The following is a 24,201-nucleotide window of genomic DNA, read 5'->3' as shown; positions in this document are numbered from 1 at the left end:
TGATTAAGTAATCCTATTTCATTTTCCAGGCCAATTCTACAGCAATGACCTTTATCAACCCTTGTAGTATTTACAGAATTTTGTTTAGAAATTAAATTTGTTTGTCTTAACAAAAGATGGATTAATGCTTGTCTATCATGGTTCTGGAATTGAGTACAAAGGCATCGTATCTACTCTCCTAGATAAAAAGAAAATTGGATACTGAGTTCATGAACAGGTCCTGCAGTAAATAATTAGGTCACCACTCACTAAAACATTCAGTTTTCATGAAAACAAAGACAAGAGCTTTCCATTCCAAGTCACTGAAAGTTTGTTTCTGACTTTGGCAAATTTTCAACCAGTTATATTTTCATAGCAACACCAAAAAATGCTTCAGATTCATGTAATTCAAAAAGAAGCTATGATTTGCTATGTTATTCTTAGCTGAATACTTCAGAATGCACATTTCTATTGAGAATAAAGAGCTATCTAGAAGTTTTCAAATGTGCAGTTGTAAAAGAGTTAGCTCAAAGGGTCTGAAAACACACTATTTGGTTAGTTATTATTTAAGGTCTCGCACCTATCCAGCTAGCACAATGCATGATCATATGGTATTTATACTTGAATAATTCATCTGGAAAATGTAAATGGAGTGCTATGAAGGTTAAATGTCTGATGGTAAATTTGGTATTTCTCTAACATCCATCTCTAAAAATAACATTTTAAGTATTTCTCAGAAGAAAAAAACCACTTTCCCCTAAATTATGTCCACAAGTCAAAAGGCAGAGTTAAATATATTTACTGACTAATTTTCTACTGAATTCCTCAATTCTGGCTAGGTAAGGCTTCAGTTTTCTCATCTCTAATTAACCAATTTGGGTAAAAAGATGGCAAAAGTACTTGGTCATCTTATGGCCAAATGGCCATTGACACAATATGAAATAAGAATATGAAGCACCTACATAGTTTAAACAGGTGAAGATACATTTTTTAAAAAAAGGTTCAAAGCACTGTTTTAATTCACTTAAATAAATAAATAAACAAATAAATAAATAAATTGAGGGAATATGCATTTATGGGCAAAGTTGGACCTGGCCTCTGTGAAAGAGATAAGCACAGTTCTAAAAATATTAAAAAAGCAATCTTCCAGATAAGCAGATACTATAAGATCAAACCTGATCTGGAGATCTGAAGTTCATCTCTAGTTCTTTCTCATGCATCTCTCCTAGTCACTTCAGAACTTTGTCTAAATAGCAGCTCAATAAAATGAGTGAAAACAGCATCAGCATTTGATCCAAAAACATCTACAGGGACAAACTAATCCTTGAAATAATTTCATTCAACTTATTGGTATTATAAGAGGGATATAGATGATCCCATGATAAGTCTACAAGGTAGACCATAAGACAGGAGGACAACATTTCCAATCAATACTGCTCTGTGAAGAGCATAGGTAGATATTTTCACCATGTCTTTGTCCACAGAAGTCCAGGGCATAAAATGGGCAATGAAATTCCAGGACAGCACTTGTTGGAATACTGATTATCCATACTGCTTTATGTACTAAGACAGGAAACTATTTTGTAGTACTTATCTCTAGCTATCTTTGTAGCTATTTGAAGCTTTTTCTCAAGGAAGAAGACAACTTTCATGTTTGAGCACCCTGTTATGAAAAAGTAACTTGTGACAATTACTTTGTAACTTGTTTAATGCTCAGTACAAAGCTAAGTGTGGGACAGATAATTCAATGTATTTAATTAATAGAAGCAAAGAATCATATAGTGGGCTGGAATGAGTCTGTGGAGATGTTCTCCAAAACCCCTGCTGAAATATGCTCCTCAATGCAGCCAAGGATGCTATTAGTTTTCTTTTGCCACAAAGGCACATTACTGGATCCTTAAGGTGGCCAAAGATGCAAACCTTCTATTCCAAGGAAATTAATCACTAAGAACTTCTGAAAACCCTGAAGTATACCACAACAACTTCAGGTAACTGCATATATATCATCTAGGACAAGCTTCATACTGGAAAGCCAGACATCTTGAAAACAAAAAGGCAGCAGTTTATTTTCCACCCAACAAGTAAATTTTAAAGCATTTATAAGAAAGAGGAAACCATGAAATTTAGTTATTCAAAAACCCTTTTCTGTTTAAGATGAAGAGCTATTTCTATATAAATTTCACCAGCTATGTTTTATAGCTCTGGAAACATGAGGAAAGCTGAGAAGCTGTCATCTGCAACATCAGACAGAATGGTTAATCTCTATTATTACAGTGAGCAATTGAGATGGATTAAGCTGGGCTGACAGATAAGTTCCCCACCCAGTCACCATTATTCCTATTATACATTTTTTCCCATTTGCAGTGAAACATCTAAGAATTTCCCTTTATTTTTTCCAATGCTGAACACAATACATGTTTCAGAACATAACAGAAATATATCAAGACATAAAAAGTTCAATCTGAATAATGTGAGTTGGCTAACGTTGAGCAGAAATTAATCTGTCCAAAAATAATGCATGGGATATGAGTTTGTCATCTATGAGATAAGTCCTCTTTCTAAGCTAGATAATGAGGTACAACACAGGAATATTTTGGTTAAATTAAGCACTGAAAAACTGTAACTAACTAACAGATTTTCACACAGACAAATTTCATCTAATTGAACTAACTCTAAGTAAGCCTGAATAACTGAACATTGGCATCACTGCAAGTTGCATGGACACAAACATAGTTGATATTTCAGCTACACAAACTAAATTTAATTTATTGTGTAGTAAAGTTAGAAATATTTCTTACCCATTCATAAGAAACAATCCAACACCCACGAGCAATTCCCAGCATAACATTCAAGGTACGACGAGGGCTCCCAGTAACTACATGACTTGTTGTTTCACACACTTCATTTGAGAACAAAAAGTCTCCAAGTTTCTTCACAACCTGAATTACTGTATTTTGCTTCCTAAAAAAGAAGAAAAGCTAAAAAAGCCCATGCAACACTGAATGGAGGAAGGCAGAATTATAAAAGCATATACATACACCGCAAATTAATTCAAATTCACCTCATATCTTTCCCCACTAAACATTTTTTATCCTTTTCTCACTAAGCCTCTACCTATTTACTAGCCCTAAATTCATTAGCCTCTCCAGAGTCCTAACAGACCCTTTCCCATTATCACACAATCACATCTACTTGCACATCAAAGCCCTTTTGCCCCCACATCTATCTTGTCTGTTTAAATAAAAGCTTTTGAGTCCAGAATTATCCATTATGTTGTTTGTGTACAATGACCAACACAAGAGAGCCTAATTCTTTGTTTCTTTTATAGCACTATAAAAAATATTACCAAGGAATGTAAACATGTAGACACAGCACATTTAACAGGTTTTCATTAAGAAGCCCTAGATTTTCAGCATCTGAATAATGCTGTGTCTAAATTTAGAAAAGTCCTAAAGTTCTATCTGGCTTGCAACCTACACATCTATGCTAATGTTTCAATTAAAAATTCACTTATCCTTAAATACAATTATAATGAAATACATAAAATTAGATCTACATTCCAGAATGGCCATCTATAAATGGAATTCTAATTTGAGCTTTCTACATAGCTATGCAGGAGCACATAAATATATAATTATGAAAACAGGAAGACCTTGGTATCACAAGAGAAAAGCTGTTGCATGATAACAATTTACTGCTTTTACTAATGATTATTTTTACAATTGTAAATGATCCTTAAAGATCTGTAAAATAAAGCAAAATTCTGGTGGTCTCTCTACTCCCCAAACTAACTTGCAAATATCCATGCAACAAAAGAGAAAGCAATTAGTCACAAACTTGAACACAGCCACACTATTACAGTGGTGATCCTTTAAGGCAAAACTTCTGAGGTGATCACAGACACAATGCAAGTGCACTCAGAGCACCTCCAGAAGCCTTCGGGGTTGCTTCATTCTCACTACATTTAACTGCACAGAAAGGAAGCCTGGTAGAACTCCCGAAATATCCCAGCTAAAACAAACACTACTTAACAGAATCCCAACAAAACTGCAAAAAAATTCTTCACAAAAACTAGAGCAATCATTTTTCAAGAAGTTTAAAACAAAAAAAAATGTATAGTGAAAACAGTGCAGCAAATTAATGTTACAATGAAATCAAAAGGTGATATTGTATGTTGAGATACTTTAAAAAAATCCTATGGCTAACCCTCTCTCTGGCCTTGGCTATATAGCTTTGATTGTTACTAGAATTTTTAGTATTCCCTTTTCATTTTGTGAGCTTTAGCTTGATATAGCCTACAAGTGAATGTTTCTGCAACATTGCAACTCATAGGGGCTGGCCCTGCTCAGACTGCATGCTCCATGCTTTACCTGAACCTTTTCTAAATTCTTCCTGTGTCTACACAAAATTCCTCACAAGGATATGAAAAATTTTTGTTGTACAAGTCTTGAATCGAAGACGTCTTACAAACTGCAGAGAAAACTCACCAGTTTATACTTGAGACATGCAAAAACTGGTGGATGAAAATTTACAGCTAAATTTCACTGAATTTTTAAATCAGAAAATTAGATAGCTGTATGGTTGTGAATCAGTGAGCAGCATTTATCATTATCTCAAAACCCAATGCCATGAAACCATTGAACTCATGCATCTTAAAATGCAAATTCTAATGAATCACTTCTGAGGCTGTAGCTACTGGGTAGTAGAATTGGCTTTTGACCACTGGGTTGTGTTTTGGAGGACTGTTTTCTGTTCTTTAGTTGTTTCAGACGCAGTTCTTTTCCCTTCAACCATTTACAAGATGATGAATGCCTACAACTGTAGTCAGCCAAAAGAAGTCTCGATGAAAAGGTTGTGAAGAAAAGCAATTTTTATCCCCATTTATTTTAATGAAATAGTAACTGGCTGGTGGGAAAAGTCAACATATAAGAACATGAAAGAAATAATATGTTAATGACCTGTTTTAAAAAAATAAATCCCCAGCTCAGCCAGGATTTGTTCTCTTCTTTCAAGCAGACCACAGCCTCTGTTTTCCCCTATTATCTGCTCTGTAGTAATGATCCACAGTGATTCTGCATTGCATGACTTGTGAGATTCATTTTATAGTCCTGGTGTTACTAGGATCCAGTCACATTAAATAGAAGAAAAATATTAATTCTATTTTATGTTTCTGACATATATAAGTATACTTCTTAATAGCTATTGATAACCTTTTACAAAAACTTCTGAAAGCATAGCCACTAAGTGCTGTTTCTGAGTATTTATTTCTATGTAACTGTCAACATTTAGTTACAGCAAACCTGAAACAGATTTTTGGGTAGTATAAATATCTTGAGTTTTGAAAAAGAATTCAAAAACTGTAAGCAAGTGTAGTATAAAATATGGAATTGTGTTTTTGTTGGATGTTCCTTATGCTTTAAGACTTTTAAGAGAATGATAAGAGCATGCCAGAAAATTATTAACTCTCCCCCAAAATATGCAGTGGCAGCTCCTTCTAATGTTTTGAAACGAAGTCACTAGAAAGCCTACAACTGATATTTATTCTGCAACTATTTGTATGAAATAAAACATTTTAAACTGATGTTTCATATTATGACTTTTTAATTAGAAATAATTAAAATGTATGCTGAAAAGGCTGTGTTGGGCTGAACCATTTACTACATACAAATACTATGTACATTTCCTTCAGATAAGTTCAAAACTTAAGATTTTAGTTTTATTGCTTGGAAGCACTGTTGATCTCACCTGTGGAACTACTTCAGTCTCCACCAGAGCAACAAAAACATATACATACAGTGCAAATAACAACAGAATATGTATGTACAAACAAGTTTCTAGCAAGGATACAGAACAAAATAAAGAGCAGAGCCTAAAAATAAATTTAATTTTCTATAAGCATAAAAAATTTATCAATATTCAAATTTAAATGGTAGGCTGAATAAAGAATCAAAATGGTTAATACTTACTCAGAAGACATACTTGTCATAACTAGCGTCCTTGTTGGCTAGAGACATGAAAGAAACGAGAAAACATAAAAAATCTGAAAAAAAAATCTTTGAAAAAAACTCCTTAAATTAGAAAATGTTATGTTAAAAGGTGCAAACTACTGTATAAGTATACTATCACCTGGGGAAAAGTCTGTATTAATTAACACACTAGAAATTAATTAACATACTAGAAATACTAAACTTTGAGGATATGGAAGGAAGAAACACCCTTCAATCATGTTTTATGACAAAGCAAACGATGTAGCAGAAGACAGGAATATAAGCTTTTTTTAGTAAAAGCAAAATGCAAAGGATTTCCAGCTTGAGATGTCGCAGAAATAAGGACAGTATTGGTCTACTTAGTTTTCATCAGATGGAAAGGAAAAGGAAAGGGACTCTTACCCACAACAAAGAAAACATGCGATTTAAAATTCCAGTTTCTTCCAAAAGAAAGGCAAAAACTGGCTGGGACACTTCAGAAACAAGAAATCTAATTTTAATGTTTTTGGTTTTATTTTGATACTGTATTTTTGGGGGGTTTTGGAACAACTTCAGTATTTTATGTCAAGGTTAAATAAGCATTCTTTCAACTCTTCAGTATTTTCTAGCGAGTAAAAGTTGTCCAAATAATATCACAAACAGGACATACTCAAAGAATACAGCAATCTTCATATCAGCAATTCTGAGACACCTTAAACAGCAGTCCTCCCTTCTCCTGCAATACTCCCCATAGCTTATGTGAGAAGTGGGAATACTTGCCCCATACGGACTTAAAATAAGCTTGGGAAGAATTATTATTACAGAGGTCAGAAGAGGAGGAAGTTCATCACCACTGACCATGAAAGCCTCCAGTATGCATAAAGGCAGGACAGAACATCAATTTTAGCAGCATCAGAGAAATACATAACTACATAGAACATGGTCATTAAAAACATATTTAAGAAGAGGTTTTGATCATCTTAGCTAAGAATTACTCATAGCTACCTAAACATGCACAAATATATATTTATACACAAACATTTTGATTTTGTAGGAAAAGGAGACTGAATTTTATACAATGGTTTCAAAAAACTTCTTCTAATTTTCAAAATCAGCATATGAATTTAAATTACTTCTCCACATAGCTACTGCTCCATATGAAATACTAACTCCCACTTCTGTCCCCCAGTATATTACCATGACCACAAGTGGTAGGCTCCCAAAGTCTCCACTAAAATACAGTTTATTTTGAGTAATGCATTGAGGTAAGAGTACAAAAATAATTGGAAGCACAGGCAAAAAAAAAAAAAAAAAATTCAGGGCAACTCATTTTACCCAGTAATGAATCAAAGAACAGAAGAGAGAAATCTGCTGGAATTCCATCTGACCTCTGTTATCAGTACAGAAGAGTTCTCTATTGAAAAACCAAATAATCTCTCACATTTAAGAAAAGAGCTGGAAATACCCATGTAGATTATTAGACTAACTATTAGAATGCAGACTAATAATGTGCACCATGACTATTCATTATATTTACACTCTTTGCATAAATAGAACACAATTTAGATACCCTTGACAATGCAGATTAAAGATAACACAAGTAGTAATCATTTCAATATACACATGGCAATTTCATTGTGGTTGTGCACATTTAAAAACCACAAAATCCAGATACTATTTAAGTCTTCAGAAGTAACATAATGCAGCATATTCAATAATTTTTAAGATTAATAATTAACACGCACTTAGACCACACTATGTAAGCTCTACAATACTTCAAACCGACCATGAATACAATGTGAAAATATAAACCCAAATAACAATAAAACAAAATAGAAATTAAAAAAAAAAAGGATGAAGCTTTTGCATTGAAATATTTGAAAGAAATTCTATGCAGTATTTTTGGAAATACAAGTGTTCTAACTTGTTGCCAGCAATACTTACTGATGATGTCTCACTCTACTGCTAGTCTGATAGCTAAAAAGAATATGCACTTATCTTGATCAAATTTGGTTCTATTCTTAGCCAAAAGAATTTCTACTGCATTACTTCCAACTCCAAACAAGCAGTCATATTTAATTGCTCTTGAAAGTTTCAACTCAATTCTACACTGGAGTTTTATATGCAAAGAATCTGAGCAAAAGTAATGACAATGCAACAATATATGTAAAATATATCTATCATAACATGAATATATTAGTATTAAGTTACATGCTCTCAAAATTTGACAATAAACACTTAAAAAAGACATCTAGTAATACATTGAGTAAGGGCTCTTGTGGCAAAAGAACCCCACATTACTGCACAGGTTAGGTCAGGTGATTAAAATCAGATGTGAGGCCACATTATTATGAGTATATGCCTCATACTGTCTTAATATACATTGTAGGATCTCCATAAACTCATGAGCATTAAAGGACTCTGGGATGTAACAGCTTGGTAAGGCAAAAAACAGGGCTTAAAAACAAGGTTTTGCTTGGCTCTGTCCAGTCTTTCTGGGTGGAAAAACTCATCTACATCAAATGTGTATGTTTCAGCATGGTCACGACACTCTCCTCTATTACCCGAAGCCAGGCCTCATTGCTATCACAATCAAGGTTCTTGCCTAAAAGTCTGGAGATAAATCCACACACAGAAGTTGCACTAGGTTCTTGAGAGTGTTTCTCTAGTATTAGCTCTAAAGTAGATCTTGATGTGTCAGTTCAGAATGCACAGAAAAGTATCCTTCCTCGCAATTTTTTATAAATGTTATGAAAGTACTACTAATCATACCACTATTTTTGCCAAACTTGGCTTAAAGAGAAGCAATACTATAAACTAAGGCCAGCGCAGCTTGAGATCCTACAGCTGCTTCTTCAGCTTCAGAGCAGACATGTTTGTTAGGAGCTCCTTAATACCATGTCTATAGGTAAGTAAAAATAGTGGACCCACACAAATCAGAAAATCTACAGCCTGTCCTGACCTTACCCTGTAGCTTTTGTGTTACAACACATTGTGTACAAGATGATGTAGTGAGAATTCTGAACAAATGTCTTGTTGGCGCACTTCGAAGTGGTTCACAGACTCAAGAATGCAGAAGGGTGCACATAAAATGTAGAAATTGGAAATAAATTTAATTTCTTCCAAGCTACTATTTCATTTGCATTCAGAACTGCATATTTTTGCAAGTTAAAGGTCATTTGCTAAGCAGACAATATTTTGTTTTATTGCTTCAATAAGACAAGCAGTACTCTTTAATTACAGTTACCAAGTAGAAAACTTAGCCAAACTATGTTCTAATTTTCAGTTCTACATTCTTCAAGTTAATTGCTTTCTCCACCACCCCCTACTATGCAATTTTTCTTCTGTACTTTTTGGGTCTGTTTTATTTTACATGTTGCTTTTATTGAAAAAAAAAGAGTTAGCATTTACTTTTCTGACCAGCAAAAAGACATCTGGTGAGCATCATTATGAGTTCTAATGCTTGTTTGTAGCAGGATTATTATTAATAAAACACTGGAAAAGGTGGTATTAAGTTAACTGGTCCTTTTATTTACCATTAATCTCTGAATCCTGAAGAGTTGCATATCCATACTCTGAATCAGAGCACACGCTTCTTTCTGAATTATTTTTGAGGTCTGGAATTCAGACTTCATTATAAATGACAGCTTCAGCTTTCCTTTATATATTTCTTTAGAAGCACTGTTGCATTAAGTACTTCTTTAGTGTCTGCCAACAACAAGATTTTTCTAAGTCATCTGAAATATAGAACATTCATTTCAGTAGCTAGAAGGAAATAGTATTTGTAAATCTCCCCAGTACTTAAAAGTGATAATTCCTATTTGTTAACTGATCTACACCACAGAAGAGGTATCCAACCTCAAATTGTATTCTTTCTCTCTTCTAAATTTGAGCTGGTGCTTCTTGGAACTGAAGGACAAGATGAAAAAAGTCCTGTTTTGTACAACCTGCTTTTCAAGAAGGCGAACTCAAACTTTGCTTTGTAAAGCATGTCAAGAGTTCTTTTTCATAAGTGACAAATGAATAAAAATGAGACCATAAAATGTTCTCCCAGACTAGCTCTGAAGAATGAAGTGTATTCATGCAAAGAATTAATTTGACAGGAATAGGTTTAGATTTGTCACTGGTTAAATTCCAGCCTATGTACATTATATCTTATTTTATCTTTGTATCAAGAATCCAGGTCTCAAATATTTTTCAAGAAATTATTTCAACTAAAGGACTTTTAAATTGTCTATTATTTAGTCCAAGTTCTCCTCTTGTGCCTTAGGGTTGACTGAAGTTCTGAAATAAGCCTCAGAGTAGTCTCAAACTCAGATACATGTTTTAGTGGAGTGAAAAAAGATCTTCAACTTCAGGACTCAACAAGATACCCTAAGTGGTTTGGCCCATATACAAAGGATAAAGAACTTTTGGAGGCAGGTGGGAAGAAAACAGTACACTTGTGAGCAAAGACAGTTTAAGGAAGAGTATATTATACTATCTATTTTATAATCTTCAAATCCCTTTTTCTCTGGCTATTGTAGGTCTATCAGATGGTTTTGAAATTGCTTTACTACCTTACACTCAATTTTGTTCTCTCCAACTGCATTTCAGAAGTAATAATTTTCAGTCTTATTAGTATATGAACCAAAAGACAGAGCTGTAGGTAGCATAGGAATATTAAAAAATCAGGGTAATTTCACTCTGCTTGTATTCAAGAAGATTGCAATGAGGACCCAAACCTTTAAAGCTGTTTATAGAAACAATTTATAAGTAGTACTACATTAATTTATTCAAGTAATTGTGGCTCATAGCTGAAAATAACTGGTAATTGTAATGAATGATAACTATTCAGTATTTTTAAACAGCAATTATTCAAAGCTGTAATTTAGTTTCTGGCTGGCCTTTCTCTTATCAGTCCTTTGATACTGATATTTTGACTCACCATTGTGAGTCATCGGGCAGAAGAACTTAGGCATAAAGATACATTTCCTGTGTAGGCTGTAAGCATGGAACCATTTTAAGAGGGAAAGAACTATTTTGCTTCACCCCAACTGTTACATGGTGGGTTTGCACAATTGTTAGCAGTGTAAGGTGAATTTGGATAGTTGAAGTCCTCTGGAGACTGCCAACTATGCAGAGTGGGATTTGAGGTGAAGATATTTGCAGGCCAAAAGACTCAATCCAGGTTTATGTTAATTTTCTGTTAAAATAAAAGATTTTAAACTTCGGTACATACTTTGCTGACAAGATTGTAACCCACTTGATGGTAATCAACAACCTGACTTAAAGCTTTACAGTCTTCTAGACCATATGGTAAACAAGTGGACAAAATTTACTTCACGCTTTTAAATGCAACAGCAATATTAGGAAGGGTATAATAATAATTTTTAAAAAACCCACATAGAATTTTTTTAGTATCTTGAAGGATTATGAATTAATTATACTTGCAGACAAATATGTGAAACACAAAAGATTTTTGTAGTGCATATGTAATGTGTTGCAAGATTTTTTCCTGTTTGACTGATTGCATATTTATATTTCTGTTCCACACTTGTTTGTCATAATTCAATTCTACAAAGATCACACCAATAATCTATTAAATGTTTAATTTTAATGAAGGAAAAGATGGAGAATGGAAATGGAAATTTCCAGAGAAAGGATGGAAATTTGTCAAATTATTAAAAAAAATCTTGATGAGGAAACATCAAATGCTGACAAAAAGGAGTTTAGGAAATCTTTTGTTCAGATTGATTTTCAACAATTTTCAAGATCTGCAAGACTAATTTAGAAAGGAGACCCATTACCAAAAGGATTTCCAGTAGAGTTATGCCAGATACCAATAGGTTTATGTAGGCTGCTCATTTTTCCGAAAGTTAAAAAAAAAAAAAAAAAAAAGAGGATCTAAGCAGCAGTTGCTTTTCCTCCTGATAGTTGCTGATTCCAAGAGGGAAACCAGTTTCAGTTTTACAGTTATTCTCTGCCAAACCAGCTGCAGTCCAGTGGATTATGTGGTTTTCTGGCATGATGGTTGTGAACATAGTGCATATCAAAATCAGAAAAGAACAGCATAGATACATATCTTCAGCAATGAGGTATGCTTCAAGCATGGACTCTATGATCTGACTTCTTGCACAACATCTCTGTACTGTTCCCCCTCATGCTCTGAGCCAGAAAGCTGCATTTGTTTTTTGCACCTAAGCCTTCCTTCCACCATTAAATCCAAGAGCACCCCAGACTTTTATTTAAAAGGAGGGAGATGACACAAATGTACTTCAAACTTGAGATTCCAGGATGTTACTCTTGGTGCTTATCCTTATCTACCATTCACTATAGATAGATCTTGATCAATTTCCTACTTGCCTAAAATTAGTAACAAAAAGATGCTCTGAATTAATGTGAAGCCGCATAAACAGTCTCTTAATCAAAACTCATCAAACCTACCAGCTTGCTGGAAAAAAAAGAAACAATGAAATGGGTTTTTTTTTCCTTAATCTATGGAGACAAAAAAATTTCAAAACTCTCCACCTACTTAAGCCTCTATGTCTTTTAGAAGAAGGTTCTAAAAATAATCAATATGTTAATTTGTTGAGCAAACAAAAATTTAGTGACAATTTTATATAAAAAATTGGGGAAATTCAGTTCCTGGATCTTTCCTATCCTGTAAGATGACAAGCTACAGTCAACCACCTCAGGTTTCACTGTCACAGCACATTTCCAGTGTTCCAAACAACAACATGTACAAGAGTGTGAACACCAGCTGCAAGTGTCCCTGGAACAACAGGAAACAGCTTGAGCTGAAAGGAGCATGTGCCTTTTGCCCTAGAAAGGCACTGATTTTAAAATACACAGTTTTAAAATTAAGCAATTGACCACAGGACTTCAGTAGGTGGTCCCAAATAGCTAGTATGAAACCTGTCACAAAGGGAATGATTTCTAGGGACCCAAGGTCATAAATCAACCCATTAGGTTCATCTACAGGAGATAATCCTGTCAGGAAAGGTACCACCCCTGAGGGGTGATAACAAAGCTGTTGACATTAGCATATGGCCCAAAGCATGCAATGTAAGGTACAGCAGCAGATGCCAAGGGTATGGCTTCTGTCCTGGAAGCCCTTCACTTGATGTGGGAGAAGTGTGGGAGACAAATTCGCTAGCTAGAGAAAGTCCAGAACCAGAATTGCATTGTGAAGTTTGAGTGAAAATGGGATTAATCATATAGAAGGATTTTTAAGATTGTCCCAAACCATGGGATTTATAGGCATCCTTCATGGTGCTATTCTCTGACCACCTCCATTACATCAAGCATTTTCCCTAAACCATAAAGGAAGGTAGTTCCAGTTTTTTCTTTGTTAATTGTAATGGAGCTTGCATGCTTCCACCTGGTCTAATTCACTCTCTATTCAATTGTGTCTCAAGTCAGTAACATTTCAAGTATCAGTATTTAAAATATGTACCTATTCAAAGCAATTACAAGTCAAAACTGGAAGGAAAACATAAAACAATGTTGTCCCTGAAACCAATACAATCTAAGACAAGTCTATGAATGCACATATAAAATATGACCATAAAGTCACTTTCCTGAATGTCTGGCAAGATGCTTCATGTTTTATAGTTACATATTTTTCCGGAAATTAACATTTGCTTCGCCAGGAATAAAGTAATTTAAAAAAGGATTGTGATAACAGGATCTAACAACGGCCTGCTTCATGCTATTTGTTCCACAGCATGAGCTTAGATTGCTTGTAAAAATCTTCTCTCAAAAAATCTCCTAAAGTTCAGTGTTGATGTACCTTCACCCAAATCCAAGAACTACAGAAATACGAGCCAAGACGAATCTCTTTAAAAACAAAACTGAAGGAATTTCTGTTAAGTTCATACTGTCTTCTTTGTAAAAATGTTTTTAATCATCCCTCATGAAGTTTAACTGGTTTTTTCACATGGTTAAAGAGTTTCTTGTTTTCCCTCAGAAAACAGTATTTTAAAAGTTTTTTTTACTTTACAATTTATTCCAATTGCATTTCTAGTGATTTTAGACTTTTGATGTGAGACACTTAGATGCCTTAAAAGATATCCAGCACCTCTCATATCCCTCTAAAAAGATAAAACAAATTTTTATTTGAATAAAATGGTAGTTAACTGGTTAATATTAGTCTCTGATCTTTTTAAAGTACAAAATATTTAATTTGTGATGTGCAACAGGCGTTGTGATAAACGTAAACTTTTTTGAGACAATAAGTAATGAAATGAGCACTCAACATTTCACTACTACTGCAAATAACTTGTTTGAATACATCTTTGGCTTTAACATGAATTTTATTTATTTCACTTTGTCCTCTCTATGCAAAGCAACAAAGAACTATGTATCCAATTTCATGGAATAATTGAGAAACACATCACAATGCATAAAGGGTTTATTTTATCCCTGCAATCCACTATCATCAACTTAAAATTTCTAGACCAGGGAAGCCACCTGCCGACATTCACAAGCATTGACAATGTTTATCCTTACCAACTCTGTCTCAAAACTAAGAGTGAATTTTATAAATTTGTCTGTATGCACTGCCTTTGAACACACCAAAAGTCCTGGTCTTGGGGTGGTGGTGATGTGTTTTTAAACTCAAAAATCTTTTTTCTTGAAGATATTAAAGGTTCCTGAAAATCTTATCTTCCCCAAATGTGCATGCAGCTGCCATTATAAACTGTTCTGTCTTCATGGCTTTTGTTTGTTGACAGTACAATTTTACATGTATTTGATTCGACATCTCCCACATTAACAGTACAATAAGCATGCCTATATAAAGAGTATAGATAAAGGAACTATTAGTACTTTAATCTAAAATTATGATATGCAGGTATCTGAACAAAGTGATTCTTAGTTTTGACTTCAGTTAAAATAAAATACAAGAAACTCAGTCTGCATGAGGTTTTGAAGAAAACAAAACCATACCACAATAGCACAGCAGAGAACACAAAACCTATAGCTTGATTTCTATTAAAGAAACTACAAATGAAAAACTGAAAGAACTGTAGAAGCAAATAATGTTAACACTTAGACCTAAATATTTTTGTTTCCTAAAAGATATTTTTCCTTGGGTTTTTTAATATTTACCATTACATAGTGAACTCCAAAGACCTACTGACACGCATTCACTGTACTGAATGAATTAGAATAGTAGCGTTCATTGTAGCATACACCACAGGGAATGAGTTGTAGCTAAAGCACACTAATTATCTGGGAACTACATTCAGCAAGCATCTAAAATATTTTTAAAGAGGCATTAGATTTCGAACCCTTTTTCTATAAAAAAAGATAGCTGCAATTTACATAGCTGTCTCTTATTTTGGGAAGCGAAGTAATGAATTTAACAGATCACGCTTATAACAGATTCCCAGCAATATGGTCTGTCTGAAGAGTCACATAGCCACATTGGTGGGAATGTTTGTACCTCTAACTATCTAGGAAATGGCATTTCTTTTACAGTTGTATTTTTAGCATAGAACTTCTTTTAAGATTTAAATAAGTGTTAGGAAATTCTTTATAATACTGCGATTCAAGAAAATATTACTTTAAAAAATATTTGCACCATTTCTCTCCCACTTTTTTCTTTAGGCAAAGGAAACTACCTTACATTTTCTAACTTAACATTTACATTGACAAAAGCCAGCAAAAAGTTGCAATGTTTAAGCCATAGCCACTGGAAAAAAGTATTAAATAAAAACGGTGTATAATGTTTGGTTGCTTTTGTGAAGCTTCAAGAACATATTTTGATTGGTACGAGAGAGTCTTTGCAATATAATTAGTTACAAAAATTTACATAGTCTGATTTTGCTTAGAAAAATATTATCTTAAAATTTAAACTTTTCAGTGCAACAGTCTCATTGCCAGACATAGCACCTGGTTAATCACATAGCACCTTTTTGTGACGTTCTTTTTTTTTTTCCTTTTCAGTCAAATTCCTGCCCTTCCCCAAAATTGTCTCCATATGAACCCGGCACAGTCAAGATGACAATGAAAACCTTTAAAATAAATTTTAAAAAGCATTCATGACATGAATGAAACTATGTACTGCTAGTTTATTGATATTTGAGTGAAAGGGTATTATCACTAAGCTGCAATGGGTGGATAAAAGAAGCCATCTCAAAATACTGAGTAGGAATTTTCTCTAGCATTTATTTACTTAGCTTTGCTACTGTTAAATACCTCACAGAGCATGCTTTGCAAGCAGACATCATGTAGAATAATTTAAAGATACCTCTGACTGAAAGGTCAGATCTGAAAAAGGGGACCAATAAAAGAGAATTTCATATCGCTTTTTGTTTCTCATAAATACATAGTCGTTATGTTGGGATCTTAAGACAAATGAGTCAGAATTAGCACTGATGTATAATGCTCTTGTTGAGAAATTTCACTAGAGAAGGAATCAGTACCAACAAACCTGACAAATGTCCAGGCACACTTTCTGCAAATAGCCTTAGAAAGAGTCATTGAGTATGGTTTGTGGATTTACATAGAGCAGCTTTAGTCAGTTTTCTGTGACAGGAAATTTAACTACACCAGAGAGATACTTTAGCCTAAAGAGTACACTATCTTAAATGCTTCTACAGGACATGCATCTAGATGATTTATACCTTCTAGTTATTAATTTTACACATAATATATTTAGGAAAATAAAGGGAATAAATATTAAAAAAGTAAAAAGGAGTAAGGTGCAGAAAAGTCAAATAATCTTTTAAATCCAGAGATCATTGGTCCATGGAAATTAATATAATAAATATCCAATCTTCAGGATGTTAAAAATGTTGACCAACTTAGTAATTGCACCTGCACAAAACCTTTGCATAAAAAAGTTTCAAAATCTGTATCAGTCTCTTTGAAATTCCACCAGTATCTACCAATGAAACAACTAACTTCTTTTGTATAGTTAACAACAGCAGACATTCTAAGTGCTTTAGGACTTTGCATTCTCAAAAGAACTCAGCACTCATTTCAAATGTGACTTGCTACTTTACTTGATTAAAAGAACTAATACTTATTTTCCTTATTAGTTTAATATTTACTTAAAGATTTTACAAAGGAAAAACACTAAAAAAAAGATTCAGTACTGACTCAATCCTTTTTCCCTTTTTTATAGCCAAACTAAGCTCAAATACTAAATTAAGAAATTTGCTTTTACCAGAACCTGAAAGAAAATCTTGAATAAATCTTCATTCTGCAGAAACATCCATTGCCAATGATCCAGTATAAAACAAATTTTAAAAACCTGCTGCATTTAGTATCTCCTCCAAAAGGGACAGGCATCTTTTCAGGTAACTTTAGTGGCTTTTCAGGTTTTTTCAGTTTGAACTGGATTACCAATCTCATTTATGATGTCAGCTTGGCATGAACACAGCCACTAGAAGTTATTAGATAGTTCAGTTTTATGATTATAGACCAAGAACATTAGCATAATATTCCAAGAAAAGTGAGATTCAGGAAAATTTTAAAATTGATACTGCAAAGAGAATTTATTTAATTTTTGTACATACAAAGACACTCAACGATCCTCCATGAAAGAGCCTAACAAAGCAAATGTCAGTTAAACTGACCTTTTGGCGTCTTCCAGCTTTTCTGAAGCCTCCAGTGTGCTTATTCTTCTGCTCATTAAAAATTTTGCAAGCGGCATCAGTAACGTGACACTCTGAAACTTCATCTTCACCACCTAGAAACCAGATTTAGAAACTTAAAATGAAAAATGCAAACTTATGAAATGAGACTGTAACCTATTATTTTATCATAGCACAGCACTACACACCCTTAAGATACTTCTTAATAATTAGTACAATTTTTTTTTCACTGGATTTCAGTGAGGGAAAAGGAATGACACTCAACCATCTGATTTAATATTTGAGTATCTGTTCTTACAAATAAACCAGTTGTAAAGCTTCCAATTTCCCATATTTTGAAAACTATATATTAACTACAACTAGGGAATCTGCTAAATTGCTATTTATTATAAAATGTGCAATTTCTCTGCATAGAGATATTTGGGTACGAAGCTTCAGTAGCTAGATTTTCTTTTTCTTATTGACACAATGCTTTTGGTACACACTTTGCTTATCTAAAATGACATCAAGGTCTGAAACTTGTTTTCAAACACTTTGCATGCAAATCTAGCAAACTATAGGCAGGCAAGGATTCTGTGCACATAAAGGCATATCAGACCTATTATATATGAAAAGGAACCATCCATAAGAATGCACTCTGTCAAAAACCAGTATTTTTCATTACGTATTTTATGAATTCTTCAAGTCTGTCAGGATGACTTTCCTAAGAACTAAATAATAAAGTTCTGAATCATTTGAAAAATTAGCTTGCCTGCCTAAGATGAAAAATTTTCATCTATCTTTTAAACAATTAAGCTTTAATTCCTCTAAATTTAGGGAGAGTATTTTTCCCAAATGTCATTCAATAAAGTCTAATTTAGAACATTTGTTCATTTTTAATTTCAAAAAAATTGATGAGATCAGTTAAAGAAAGTTTAATTAGTGATTAAAGTGGCCTAAATTTAGCTCCTGCCAACTAAGTTTTTTGATTAGTTTTGGAAAATACTGAAGGGTACTATCCCTATTTAGTATGCATATATAACTAAGAATCGTTTGTTTTTCTCTGACAGCTACTTACACTCTTAATCCTTGAGGTGACAAAACATCAGATTACAATTCATTATGATTACTCTCTTTAAAATTATAATCTTTAAACTAGTCAAAATTTATTGCGGCAATTTTTGTGTAATAAATGTAAACCTGGTTTTCAGGTACAACTGTTAGTTTAAATTTAATATTTAGGCATATAGTATCATGTAATAAAGAGATAACTAATAGCTATGTTAATTTTATTTAGTATTGCACTGCAACCAACTCTTTTCAATCTGAAGAAGACTGATGGCAAGTAGAAGAGGAGAAAACGTGTCGCCACGCAATAAAGAAAAAAATTACCTCTTTTTCCATAAAAACCAGAACTTTTAAACATGTATTTCAAATCCTAAAGAAACCCAAACTAATTACATGACTGCATAGGATGTAAAGAGATCATGTACTCCACTGCTATGCCCAAAGTAGTCTCTGTTAATTTCGATTAGGTTATTTCAGGTTTTTTGGGGTTTTTTTGAGGGGTAGCTTGGGTTGAGGGCTAATAGTGAAAAGTGGTGTAATATTCTTTTTACTACTCTTGGCCTGAATGCTCATGCTCCACAGCACTTGTGCTTAAAGTCTTAAAACCTGTACACTTGGACTTCTTTCCAGTTCGGGTTGACTCCTGTGGGTTCTTCATATTTACAGGAAAGCAGGAAGAGAGGATAATGTCCCTTATCTCTGATTATCAGCTCATGGATCTTAGGCATTACATTAATAAGGCCTATTCTTCGCTATTCCATTCCTGTCCAGCAGCACTTCTCAAGCGCTTTCCAGCTTTTCCATCCTATAGGTCTCAAGCTTCACTATTTTCTGTTTTTTCCTGATTACTTTTTAAAGCAGTCAGGCATAAATAATGAGCTTTCATCTTTAGTACCTTTTCATAGAGGACTTTAAAGTTGACAGAAGTTTTTGAAGCAATTGCATCCAGTGTTAGTTCTCCCTAAACTAAGTTCAAATAAGCAAGCAACTCCCGCCACTGTGGTCCATTAGATCCCCGAAATTCTGTTCCAAAACACTGCTCAATGATTGGCACCAAAATGAACAACTGGGCCCTCTGAAGCATTATCAGAAATTAGAGCCATTTTGCTTTGCAGTTTAAGCTTCTACTCATTCATGATAATTTTAACACCTATGAGAACTTTTGAACCAGAATATTATCTTCAAAATTCCATTTGATACTTCCATTGAATTGAAAAGCAGTGATTAGGCAAAATGAGCTAGTTCTGCTCAATCAAATAAACCATGTCTATCTAATAAAACCTTTTTTCTGTAGTACAGTTCTCTACTTTAAAAATATTTTTCCGAAGTGTCATTCAAGGTATGTAGTATCTTATCCACAAAAGCATTTACCCCAACATGAAGGAATTAAGTCCAAATTTGCCATCATTAGTAATCCTTCAGGTACACATACACAGAATATTTAATACCTTATGTTGTTATTATATTATAGATATTACTGAAGCATGGGCAAACAAATTTTTATTATACAGAACATAATTTCAAGTTTTCTGAAAAAGTATGTGCCCTCCCAGGTCCTCAGAGAGAGCCTGTTAATGGTTTATAAAAATTGTATGTAGTTTGTTATGTGCTCTAGGACAAGTGCCATCAGTCTTTGGCAAATTTGACTACATCAAAATAATTCTCAACCTGTTCCTCTACTCAGAAATACTTGTCCTCTTTTGTTTTAATAATTAGTTAAAAGTCAACTTTTTGTGATGATAAATAAAGCAAGGAGTCAAAGAAGAAATAGTTTTCTTCGTGCCTCGTTTTTTAATAGGACATAACAGAATCTGAATAGAGGACATTATAAAATATTTTTAGTGAGCCTATCTTCTTCCAAAGCTGAAAAAAACCAAAAGGCACATCAAACCTAAGGAAGTTTTTACATGTGTGCTTTTAAAGACATAAACAGTACTTTAGCAGCATTAAGACCCATAACACTTAGAACCTCAGGTAAAACTCAATAATCTAAATTAAACACAATGATTTCTTGCACCAAATAACAGAATGACATTCCTAGATTTTCCAACTTAACACTGAACTACATTAACTACAGTACAATGGGCCTTAGTTTAAGTCTTTTTGCCAATTAAGATAATATTTGCCTTCCACATTAGCATAAATATATAAAATTCACTCAGATAAGCCTGAAGTTTATTTTTAAGACTGGAAGTAATGCTAGGTCCGAGTTCAAATTTCTAAATTATTTTAGAGGATAAAAGCTTTAGGGAGTACACTCTTGCATTCCTTGTGCATTGTTAGTTATCGTTGTAGCCTTCAGATGAAGGGTCACATGACCTGTAGATGAGTAAGATGAACATAAGTAGCAGAATTTATTTCAGCAGAACAGCTGGGCAGCCTTGAATGTGCCCTACAAAGGAAACTGAAGCTTGCTACCACATAAGCATTAAGCCTTGAAAATTTGGTTTCAGATTAGCCTGCATATTCTACTTAAAAATGAAATGTTCTAAGTAGTCTATGGAAAGAAAGCTTATCAAATCATCTTTTCATTAAAAGTACTGGGTAAAAGTGCCACTGACATAAAATCACAACAAAAAAATGGGCAAGAAAAGTTTTTGATATTTAAAACAGAAATAACATTTTATATGGCTATTTGATTACTCGTAACCATATATATATGATGAATGAAGACAATTCATTAGTTTTTTAAAATATACTGGATTTACCAGCTTTCAAATAACGTACAGTATACAGAAAAAACCCCCCAATTTGCAATTTATTTACTAATAGGGATAAGAAACAACTTACATTTAATTAAAAGAGGAAATACTTAACCCATAATTAATAAAAATCAATCATTCAATCATAGAGAATCACAGGAGTAAGTGTAATACAAGATTTTCATTTTCTACCACGCAACTTGCATTATTAGGGAAAACACAACTTCTCTTACATTAGTGATTCCTTCCATTTTTAAGTGAGCTCATTCAAGCTGTCAAACTTGAGGTCCTACTTGCCTACACTTTGTGTAAATCTATGGAAATAATATACTTTGGTGAAATTAGGGAAATCCATTTCATCGGATCCAGCATGTCAGTAGTAAACTTGCTGTATGCCCTCCTTGCTGCCCCAAGATCTTGAACTCCAACATTTCATGGTCACTGCAGCCTAGGCTGTCCTTGAGCTTCCTCACCAGCACCTCCTTCTTGGGGAGAACAAGATCCAACATAGAACCTCTACTTCATGGCTCATCTATCACTTGGAGCAGAAAGTTGTCCTTTATGGGTGTACATTTATACCTGTATGACATACATCGGTATCCACTCTTTTTTAAACTGTGTCAGAAATGATGCACTCCAGATATTAAAATACAGGTGTAATGAACTCAAAATGGCAGCTCACAGTTCAGCAGCTTATTACTCACATGTATAGGCACAGTCATGGTTCAACATTCCCACTAGATTTCATAAGTCTGATAGCAATTTTGTTGAGTACTTTAAGTTAATAATTAGTTTTATATAATTAATTGATGCACTACTACAGAATTTTCTAGGGAAGATAAATTACTAAAATACACAATTATAGTTACAAATATTCAACTCCATGTAAAGCGTGACAAAGCTCAAAATCTCAAAATCTGAAAATTATTCCAATGCAAGTTAGGAGCATCTTTCAGAGAAATTCATCAGATTCAATATTTTAGAATCATTTACATAAAAATACTTTATGCTAAACCAACTTGAAAATGCTTAAATATAAAAAATACTCTTAAAATTATAATTAAAAATTAAGATCAGTTCCATATAAAAAAGCAGTGGTTGAAAAAGATGCTTACATTCAAACTCTTGCAGGTCTTATTTCATCACACAAGTTACACGTTGCTAACTCAAATATTTTTTTCCACCAGAGATTTTATGACCCTAACTGCAATTTTGGTAACAATTTTCACTTGTGAAATAAAAATAGTTTGAACAAGGAAACCTATGATGAGACCATGATTTCTTAAACAGATTTTGAATAGCAACAGAAAGTTGGGAGACTAAGAGAAACAAGGCTCAACATTACTTTTTTTGTGTACAGTGAGCAGTTTTCTTATCTTCTATGACTTTGTGTTTGTAAAGTATGGGAAAACAAACAGGTGTTCTTTTGGATTCTATGCACTCATATATTTGACTCAGTAATTAAGTCAGTATCACAGTATTTTCTTCTTTTGGTGTGTTTCTGAAGTATTTTTCCTTTTGGAATGGCAGTTCATTTTGCAATTTAGTTGCATTAGTATGTCTAATGCAGTATGATATCTTTTGATTTTCCAGCTCCATGTACTAACTTACCAGCAGTGTGAGCACAGTCATTTACACTGCTGTAGGATTTTTCATGAGCATGCTGTGGCAGGCTGTTCACATCATCAGCATCTAGAGCTTCTGCAGTGTCATCTTTTCCACCACCTGATATATTTAATGGTATGCTTCCTGGATGTTTAGCTGGTTTGATTTTTTGCTTTACTGGAAAATCATTTACTGAAATAGACCTCTTCCTACTTATCTTAGTAGGGCTATGCGGCTCACAGAAACTCACATCATGTAGGTCCATGCTTGTAGAAGAGTCTTTGCAACAAACTTCAGGAGGATTTTGTGATTCCTTTGGTACTTGTATCTGTACTTCATTTTTATTTGAATTACATGATGAAAAGAAGTCTTCATAAGAAGCGTCTTCAGTGCAATAAGACTTGCTGTAAGTAGTAATTGCTTGCAAGAACCCCATAGAGTCTGATGCACTCAGTTCTGAGGTAGCCAGCTTCAAACTTGGTAATGTTTGTAGTTTCTTCCTCTTCTTGTCTTCAAGAACAGAATCATTTCTGTCAACAGGGAAGCTTTTATCCAGTGAATATTCATTTAAGTCTCCACTATTCATAGGCAAATTAGAGAGACTGTCAGTCAAAGCAGGAACAGTACTTAACTGGACTATTTTTTTGGAAGGAGTAATATGACCAAAGCCCTCAAGAAGAGAACTTTCATTTGCAATTGAAGTAGTCTTGCTCTTGTTCTTTTGATTTTTCTTTGGAAAATTTAAATGTTTTTTTCCTAAAGACAATCTGTCATCCAAAGTGGGCTGTATAATCTGTTTCTTTGTTAAACTTCTCGTACGTCGTTTTGGTGTTAATCTCTTCTCCTCATTGCCATGTGATGGAGAGTTCACTGATGTGCTCATGGACACATGAATATCAGTCCAAGCATCACAGGCATGTTCTGCTATCTCTGTTCTCTGTCTCTTTAATGGCTCAGTTCTCCAAAGATAACCACAACTGGAGTTCAAGCAGTCTTCCATTTGTTCTTCTGCAAAACAAAAAAAGTGGCAATATAAATGTATTGAACAAACCAGAAAGAGTATCAATTTCTTAGTGATATATATATGGAATTCCTGAACTGGAAAAAAAATAATTAGCCACTTCTCCAGATATTATATGGCAAGTCAACAAAAACTGAACAGAAAATGGATTAGAAACAAAGTACATTCTAGGCTGACAAAAACCTACAGTTCTAGTTATTGTATCCCCTAACCTGGTCATAAGCACCCACAAGTCCCATTCTGCTTTCTTGAAATAAGGCAACAGAGCAACTTGTTATTTCTCTTGCATTTGT

General features: G+C 33.8%; 1 protein-coding gene across 1 annotated transcript in view; it reads right to left on the bottom strand.

Annotated features, from left to right (window-relative positions):
- Window positions 1–24,201, bottom strand: part of MCPH1 (microcephalin 1) — a 120,688-nt gene that overhangs the window by 82,868 nt on the left and 13,619 nt on the right. Inside the window, exons 8-11 of the mRNA XM_030944464.1 lie at window positions 22,894–23,895; window positions 17,516–17,628; window positions 5,946–5,983; window positions 2,778–2,940 (exon numbers count right to left, since the gene is read on the bottom strand). Of these exons, the coding sequence (XP_030800324.1) occupies window positions 2,778–2,940; window positions 5,946–5,983; window positions 17,516–17,628; window positions 22,894–23,895 (1,316 nt within the window). The remainder of the gene's footprint in view (window positions 1–2,777; window positions 2,941–5,945; window positions 5,984–17,515; window positions 17,629–22,893; window positions 23,896–24,201) is intronic.

The sequence above is a fragment of the Camarhynchus parvulus genome, chromosome 3 (assembly GCF_901933205.1).
Source record: "Camarhynchus parvulus chromosome 3, STF_HiC, whole genome shotgun sequence".
Lineage (NCBI taxonomy): Eukaryota > Metazoa > Chordata > Aves > Passeriformes > Thraupidae > Camarhynchus > Camarhynchus parvulus.
The sequence above is the reverse complement of the archived record's forward strand: the minus strand, read 5'-3'. Positions and strand labels throughout refer to the sequence as shown.